This window comes from Bufo gargarizans, chromosome 2 (genome assembly GCF_014858855.1).
Source record: "Bufo gargarizans isolate SCDJY-AF-19 chromosome 2, ASM1485885v1, whole genome shotgun sequence".
NCBI classification, from domain to species: Eukaryota; Metazoa; Chordata; class Amphibia; order Anura; family Bufonidae; genus Bufo; species Bufo gargarizans.
In genome coordinates, this window is record NC_058081.1 from 537,451,133 (window position 1) to 537,460,538 (window position 9,406).

A 9,406-nucleotide genomic window follows, 5' to 3' on the forward strand; every position below is an offset into this window, starting at 1 on the left:
TATATCACACCCCTTAATCAGTATTTTGTGGAAGCAGTTATATAGAACCCCTTAATCAATACTTTGTAGAAGCAGGTATATCGCAACCCTCAATCAGTATTTTGTGGAAGCCGGTGTATCGTAGGCCTCAATCAATATTTTGTTGAAGCAGGTATATTGCACCCCTCAATCAGTATTTTGTGGAAACAGGTATATAGAACCCCTGAATCAATATTTGGTGGAAGCAGATATATTGCACCCCTCAATCAGTATTTTGCAGAAGCAGGTATATAGAACCCCTTAATCAGTATTTTGTAAAATCTGGTATATCGCACCCCTCAATTAGTATTTTGTGGAAACAGGTATATAGATATATCCTGAATCAATATTTGGTGGAAGCAGGTATATTGCACCCCTCAATCAGTATTTTTCTGCAAGCCGGTGTATCACAGGCCTCAATCAATTTTGGTGGAAGCAGGTATATCACACCCCTTAATCAGTATTTTGTGGGAGCAGCTATATAGAATCCCATAATCAATATTTTGTAGAAGCGGGTATATCGTACCCCACAATCAGTATTTTGTGGAAACAGGTATAAAGAACCCCTAAATCATTATTTGGTGGAAGCAGGTATATCACACCCCTCAATCAGTATATTGTGGAAGCCGGTGTATTGTAGGCCTCAATCAATATTTTGTGGAAGGGAAGCAGATATATCGCACCCCTCAATCAGTATTTTGTGGAAGCAGGCATATAAAACCCCTTAATCAGTATTTTGTAGAAGCAGGTATATCGCACTTCTCAATCAGTATTTTGTGGAAGCCGGTATATAGAACACCTGAATCAATATTTGGTGAAAGCAGGTATGTCGCACCCTTCAAAGAGTATTTTGGAGAAGCCGGTGTATTGCAGGCCTCAATCAATATTTGGTGGAAACAGGTATATCACACCCCTTAATCAGTATTTTGTAGAAGCAGGTATATAGAACCTCTTAATCAATACTTTGTAGAAGCAGGTATATCGCACCCCTCAATCAGTATTTTGTGGAAGCCGGTGTATCGTAGGCCTCAATCAATATTTTGTTGAAGCAGGTATATTGCACCCCTCAATCAGTATTTTGTGGAAACAGGTATATAGAACCCCTGAATCAATATTTGGTGGAAGCAGATATATTGCACCCCTCAATCAGTATTTTGTGGATGCAGGCATCTAAAACCCCTTAATCAGTATTTTGTAGAAACAGGGGTATCGCACTTCTCAATCAGTATTTTGTGGAAGCCGGTATATAGAACACCTAAATCAATATTTGGTGAAAGCAGGTATGTCACACCCTTCAAAAAGTATTTTGGGGAAGCCGGTGTATTGCAGGCCTCAATCAATATTTGGTGGAAACAGGTATATCGCACCACTTAATCAGTATTTTGTGGAAGCAGGTATATAGAACCCCTTAATCAATACTTTGTAGAAGCAGGTATATCCCACCCCTCAATCAGTATTTTCTGGAAACAGGTATATAGAACACCTTAATAAATATTTTGTAGAAGCAGGTATATTGCACCCCTCAATCAGTATTTTGTGGAAACAGGTATATAGAACCCCTGAATCAATATTTGGTGGAAGCAGGTATATCGCACCTCTCAATCAGTATTTTGTGGAAACAGGTATATAGAACACCTTAATAAATATTTTGTAGAAGCAGGTATATTGCACCCCTCAATCAGTATTTTGTGGAAACAGGTATATAGAACCCCTGAATCAATATTTGGTGGAAGCAGGTATATTGCACCCCTCAATCAGTATTTTGTGGAAGCAGGTATATAGATCCCCTTAATCAGTATTTTGTAAAAGCTGGTATATCGCACCCCTCAATCAGTATTTTGTGGAAACAGGTATATAGATGTCCTGAATTAATATTTGGTGGAAGCAGGTATATTGCACCCCTCAATCAGTATTTTGTGGCAGCCAGTGTGTCGCAGGCCTCAATCAATATTTGGTGGAAGAAGGTATATCGCACACCTCAATCAGTATTTTGTGGAAGCAGGAATATAGAACCTCCTAATCAGTATTTTGTAGAAGCAGGTATATCACACCCTTCAATCAGTATTTTGTGGAAACAGCTATATAGAACTCCTGAATCCATTTTTGGTGGAAGCAGCTATATCGCACCCCTCAATCAGTATTTTGTGGAAGCTGGTATATCAAACCTCTTCATCAGTATTTTGTGGAAGCAGGTATATAGCACACAGCAGCACGCACCAGAGGGAGTCTCCAGCCATCTGGCCACTCTTGCTGTTGGCGTCCCTAAGACTTTAGAAAGGAGTTAAAAACTCCAAAACGCGTTGTCCACTGAATATAATAAATAGCATCTATACCTAAAGTCTCTGAATCAAGGTCGTCTCTGTGCGCCAAAGAGGTACCCGTATACTAGCACACTTCCTCAACAGTCTTCAGGAGGTTTGGCAACTCCATCCAAAAGGATTGAACGGGTACCGGCAGCACCGACCCCCCCTCTCGTGTGTCTGCCCTTACAGATGTTGTGCCCACACACGCACAACACCAAAAGGTGAGCGTACTTCATCGACTTCGCTAAGCTGATTATCGTTGGTTACTACCCTATGAGCGACTCTCCCTATTCTCTCTCTTGTCATAGTTGCTATATATCTGCGGTGTCGCAGCAGAATTGCACACAACTGCTGCACTATACAAATGCACTATAATATACTTTCTATGTTAGAAAGTATATTATAGGTATATTACACCTGTCAATCAGTTTTTTTTGTGGCAACAGATATATCACACCAGTTGCAATTAGTTATTCCAATAGCATTTGTCCCTCTATATAGCTGCGGTATCGCAGCAGAACTGCACACAACTCCTGCACAATACAAGTGCACTATAATATACTTTCTATGTTAGAAAGTATATCATAAGTATATCACACCCCTCAGTATAAGAACACCTATCGATAGCACACCTATACCATTCCTTAAAAGGACTTTTATGGCCCTATTAGCTAGTGTTTAGTGCTCCTAACAGTCTGCCCCTGCTCCACAAAGCATCCTCTTCCTACACTGGCAAAACTCAGAATGTAAAATGTCTGCCATATCGGGTTCTGCGATAGGGTGGGGGGGTGTCCATGTGCTGAAACGTCTCAATTGGCTGTCCTGTCCCACCTGATGGGTGTTTCATGGGTCAAAGTTTGGCACAATGCAAAAGGATATGGCGCAGGCGTACATCGCCATATGTTTGCATGTTCGGCGAATTACGAACAAACAAAGTTCGCCACAAAATGACCGCAGGGCGAACCGCAAGGCCATCTTTAGTAACAAATGCTTTAAATAAATGGTGATGTGAACCTGGCCTTACTTTATACTTCTCCCTCATATTTTGACATTCTTTCTAAAACCTTAATCAAGTTGTTTCCCAAACTATGTCTATATTAGACTCAATATTTTGATGCATTTTCTGAACTGTGTATATGCTCACATCTCCTGGGGATTCTTACCGTCCTTTCACTGCCACCTTTTTTTTCCACTTTCTGGTTTCTTGAACTTGTTGATCTGAAGGTCTTGTTTGCTCAAAGGAGAGACAGCTGAGGAAGAGGTTCCTGTCATGATTAAAAGCCTGTCAAAGTTGCTTTCTGCTCTTCTTTTCCCTTTTTTGTGAAAGAAGTTCCCAAGGAAACCAAGTATCATGCTTTTTAAATAAAAATATTTAAATCACTAAATTTCAATATAGAAGTTCAGACAGGCTCCGAAATGACAACTACTTTTGGTTAAAAAAAATCTTTATTTTGAAATGTATAGAAAGAAGTTGTGGCCTTTTAGACATATCAGAAGCTGTAGTCAGTGGGATGACCTTTAGACAGATGGAGTGAATATTCGGAAGACTTTTACTGGATTGTTAAAATTATGCTGATGCCCCTTAAACGTACTGTATTTCAGCAGACTACAGGGCTCTTTCTAGTATAACAGTTGTTTTGAAATGTAGAAATAAAAAAGTAAATAAAAAAAATCATATTGGAGTAAGAAATGCTGTATTAATACCCCATTTTCTCATATTACACCTACAAACTAAAAAATGGTATTTCATGTGATACACTAACACAAAGTATCAAGTATGTGTGAAGTGAAAAGAAAATTATACATCGGTTTCAAAAAAATTCATAAATAATAATCTGAAAACTGTGACATGCATTTACAGTGCTGCCCATAATTATTCATACCCCTGGCAAATTTAGACTTAAAGTTACTTTTATTCAACCAGTAAGTAATTTTTTGACGGGAAATGACATAGGTGTCTCCCAAAAGATAATAAGACGATGTACAAGAAGCATTATTGTGGGGAAAAAAAACATTTCTCTACTTTTATTAACATTTGAGCAAAAAGTGTCCAGTCCAAAATTATTCATACTCTTCTCAATAATCAAAAGAAAAGCCTTTATTGGCTATTACAGCAATCAAACACTTCCTATAATTTCAGACCAGCTTTTTGCATGTCTCCACAGGTATTTTTGCCCATTCATCTTTAGAAATGAGCTCCAAATCTTTCAGGTTGGAGGGTCTTCTTGCCATCACCCTGATCTTTAGCTCTCTCCACAGATTCTCAATTGGATTCAAGTCTGGACTCTGGCTGGGCCACTCCAAAACGTTAATGTTGTCTGCTAACCATTTCTTCACCACTTTTGCTGTGTGTTTTGGGTCATTGTCATGCTGAAATGTCCTCTGGTGCCCAAGGCCAAGTTTCTCTGCAGACTGCCTGATGTTGTCATTAAGAATCCTCATGTATTGCTCTTTTTTCATGGTGCCGTTTTCTGTGATTAGGTTCCCTGTTCCATTGGCTGAAAAACACCCCCAAAGCATTAGGTTCCCACCACCATGTTTGACAGTGAGGATGGTGTTTTTTGGGTTGAAGGCTTCTCCTTTTTTACGCCAAATTAGGGAAACATCATTGTGACCAAACAATTCAATTTTTGTTTCATCTGACCATAACACAGAAGACCATAAGTCTTCTTTGTCCAGAAGAGCTTTTGCAAAGACCAAGCTAGCTTTTGTGTGCCTTAGGCCTCATGCACACGACCGTTGTGTGCACCCGTGCCCGTTGTGCCGTTAGACGTTTTTTTCTGCGGCTCCATTGACTTTCAATGGGGCCGTTGAAAACTCGGCTTGTGCACCGTTTTTACACCGCGCCCGTGACCCGTGTTTCGAGGCCGTGAAAAAAATATAACCTGTCCTATTTTTTTCACGGCTAACGGATCGCGGCCCCATTGAAGTCAATGGGGCCGTTAAAAACACGTTTGCACACCCGTTTGACACCCGCGTCCGCGCCCGTTTTATTTATTTCATTTGCCATGGGCACTCTGTCTGGCAAAAGTTGTGGCAATAAATTTGAAAAAAAAAAGGTACAGGAAGTTTAGGGTCACAGATTATGCTAATTTCTAGCCACCTGTGTCTGGAAGCTTCTCTGTGTGGTGAGGCAGCCATTAATTTTCACTGAGAAAATGCCAAGGTGGAATGTGGAAAAGCTCATCACCCTGGTCCAGGAGAGGCCAGAAATTTGGGATACCCGCAGCAATATATATCTGGATCGTACCAGAAAGGATGCTGCGTGGGAGCAGGTGGCCCGTAGCCTACGAAAGAACGATTGGGCCAAAGCTGATAGCAGAGGCCGTGCGGACTTAGGTAAGTGTGAGCAATGTAGTTGTGCTGTGCGTGCCCACTGGATGGCAACCAGATTTTATTTTTAACCCTGAGTTCCCAATAGTGTTTTCTGTGCAGTTCAGCTTCATTTGCCATAAAGGGCCGCACATGCTTTGTTAAAGTGACGTCTATTACATTCCATACAACACCATTTCTAAGTGTAAATGGCTGTCACTCCCTTTGCTCCAGCATACAGTTCTCATGTTTCTAATCACATGTTTGTGCCCTTTTTGTCACAGACACATGTCCTTGTATTTGAGCATCTTAGAGTTGTGACCGACACTTTATTTTTAAAAGTTAGGGCCACAAGGCTTACACGACTAGTATCCTCCATCTTGTTCGTCTGCATTAGTATCCAGACACCTGCTGGACTGTACCATGTGCTGTTTATTCGGTCCTTTTTTTTTGGTACCTTGTTATTCCCGATTTGCTCCCTTTTTTGTAAAATGTCATTTTATGCTGGTTTCTTTGGATCCTTTGTAATATTTTTTTTGTTTTTTTGCTTCATTATGAACAGTGAAACAAACCAAGACTCGCTGGGCCAGTTGCCGGGACCAATTTCGGCGAGAGGTCTCCAGCAAGGGCCGTAGTGGAGAGGGTCCCTCCCGGAAGAGGCCATACATATATACTGCCCAGTTGCAGTTTCTCAGACCCGTAATGGACTTGAGGCCGTAAGTAAATTATGATTTGTTGATCCATTTCTCATTGTGCTTAATCTTTCAATTGTGTATGCCTCAGCTAATGTGTACACGAAAGTAATGGCTTCATTTCTGTTGTACTATTGAAGGCATCTACTTTCTGTGGGGCAGCCATGTACAAAATGTCACAATCCCACATTTTTTGAAGGCACACGCCAAGCATGCCTGAATACCTGTAAGTTAACCAGTCCTGCTTGGAGTTGTCGTTGTGCATCAGATGGTGGGCATCAGTTTGCACATGCCTGGGGTTGGTTGTGTCCATCACTTTATGTGAAAGGTTGCCCCCATTCAAACCCGCTGCTGAGTTGTATGATGAGACGACACGTGTAGTGCGCATATAGCACCCCCCTCTCTGTTTGGTTCCTGCTGCATCAATTTTGGGCAGGTCCCAGAACATAGATGTTTTTAATATTGAAAGGATTTCACAAACGACAAGCCACGTGCGCTCCGCACGCATTATCTCATCATACAGATGTTCTGCGTGTTTGCCTCCTGTTGGTCTTATACCACAATAATCTTTGGAACTTTTCATAGGGATAGGTCATTTATACCTCAAAAGGTGCATGTCTCCCATTTTAATGCAAGTCCAGATTAGTATATCAGTTTTGACATTAGCGGGTGCTTTTATAGTTCCCATATAGATTCCTTTTTTTTACTGACATGTCGGAATTTGATCCCCATTTGGTATTGGCCACGTCATTCACATTGCTTTCAATGTATGGCACCGGGACCAACATTGATTCCTTGGTTTGTTTGTGTTCAATGAAAAAAAAAACAGAATCCAATGATGTTCCTTCTAGGCTTGACCACCCGTCTCTGAATGACTGCTCTCATCATGCACATTTGTGGCCCAGTACATGTTATTATTTTGCTGGAAAATAAGTTCGACCAGTTAGACCCGACCTCTTGTATGTTGGTATGGTTGAAGCAGGCCACATACTGGTGAGATGGCGTCAATATCCGCACTGGTTTGGTGCCTGGAATGAATATTCCTCTTCTTTCGCTGGACTGCTTCAACCATCAAACCATGTTTTACCATTACATTACCATTTGCGCTTTACCAGTTGTGACCCATCTTGCCCTATATATTGTAAATACATTTGGAATTGCACTGTTCACATAGATGCATGTGTTTATTGCATATTCTCTTTCATTATGTTGTTTCGAGCCACTCCATATGTATAGTGTCTGTATACAGCTGATCACACCTAATATCACTGTTTATTTTCGGTTAAATTTAAAAAGAGATATCTAATTGAGTTTTTACATGTCTTTGAAAAACAGTACTGTGGACAGTCTGGAACCCTCTGGGGAGTCGTCTTCTGATGGAAGTGAAACCCCAGCTGCTTTTTCCCCTGCAATTAGTCCGGAACCGACGCCAGCAGAGGAGCCGGAGGAGTCGTCACAGGGCCAGCACCAACAACAGCCCAGTCCAGCCCGTGTCAGGCAGCCGCACCGAAGACGCCCCCGCCAAGTCCCTCCCTCCACCTCTGTGCCAGAGAGTCGGGAGGTTATTGACGCACGCGTCATTGATTTTCTGGCACAGAGGCGGAGTGACGGAGTGGAGGAGAAGATGCTTCGCGGATTGGCGCCCCTTCTGAAAAAAGTGCCGGAACCTGACCACAATGCATGCGTGGCTTCTATTGCGGTGGTCATGAAAATGTTCGCCATCCCAAATCATGGGGACATCCTGGGCCGTTTGAACAACTGGATGGTGGATCTTGAAAATGAGGGGCAACCCCAAGTGGCCGGCCAATTTGGACGGGAAAGGCAACCAACTCAGGCGCCTTCTTTTGCCCCACACCCCCAGTACGGGCCACCCCATGGCCATTTGCAAGGGGCATCACAGGCCATTTTCCAGGGCAGTTTGCCCACTGTCCCACAACAGCAGGCTCAAGGAAGGCCACGGTCCTCCTTTCCGGCAGGGTCTTTCACCCAGGACCTCTTTGAGTTATGATTTTCTTTTTTGGGGGGGTGGTTTTTCTGTTTCAATTTGGTTGGTTGTGTTTATTTGCCCAAAATATTGATTATAACCTGTTTTGGTGCTGAATATTTTTGAAAAAAGTTATTTTGTGCACTAAAAATGTGTCTGGTTTTATTTTCTAACATTCCACAAACCATTAACCTTATCATTTGGTCTATCATGCCTAAAAACACACACACAATATCTACAAATGCAACACTTTATTAAGATGCACCGCACCTTTAAATTTATTAACTTTCAACATGAGGTATTAGAAAATTTTATGGACCAAATACTCGAAGTTTAACGATGAAATAGTCTAACTAAATTTAGACCAAAACATCATTTAAATTTAATGTGTAGATTAAATAAAATATGCGATGTCCACAAAATCTCAGCCCGCAAGCCCACGTCAAGGGTCCTCATTACCTTGCGAGTCCCTACACTCCACTAATACAATAAATTCAAGTAATCTATCTAGAAAATAACAAAAAACTAACGAGCCCAGAAGATTTCAAAAACTGCCACGAATAGCGTCCCTCTGCCATGGCAAGGACCCCTCTGGGCTGTGAAAGTAGTCTGCAAAGAGTTCACAAACTGCAATGCCTGCAGTCCCTGGTCATCTATGCAGGGTCCTTTCCAAGCCCAAATCTGAAGACGTTGGAAGATCTTCCAAGTCTACAGAAGAGGAAGCCTCGTGAATCCTGGTGAAGTTGTGCAGAACAACACAAGCTTGAATCACCAGGGTAGCATTCTCCGGATCCATCTGTATGGATGACAAGAACACCCTCCACTTGCTAGAGAGTATCCCGAAAGCGCACTCCACATACCGACGGGCACGAGTCAACCGGTAGTTGAAGATACGCCTCCTGACATCCAAACCACGCTTTGGAAAGGGCCGCATAACATGTGGAGTCAATGCAAACCCTTCATCCGCCACGATGACAAATGGAGCCGGCGGACGGGCATATCCGGGCAGTGTTCTGGACTCGGGCAGGGCAAGCTGGTTGGCAAGAAGCCGCTCACCCATTCTAGAAGCACTAAAGATGCGAGCATCCGCAGTGCTT

The 9,406-nt window shown here is 42.2% G+C and overlaps 1 protein-coding gene across 1 annotated transcript; it reads left to right on the forward strand.

Annotated features, from left to right (window-relative positions):
* Positions 1-5,756: 5,756 nt before the first annotated feature.
* LOC122926124 (stress response protein nst1-like) lies at positions 5,757-8,333 on the forward strand. The gene is made up of 2 exons (XM_044277507.1): positions 5,757-6,349; positions 7,661-8,333. Exons 1-2 carry the CDS (start codon positions 6,336-6,338, stop codon positions 8,331-8,333), a joined length of 687 nt encoding a protein of 228 aa, XP_044133442.1. The 5' UTR covers positions 5,757-6,335.
* The last annotated feature ends 1,073 nt before the right edge of the window (positions 8,334-9,406 follow it).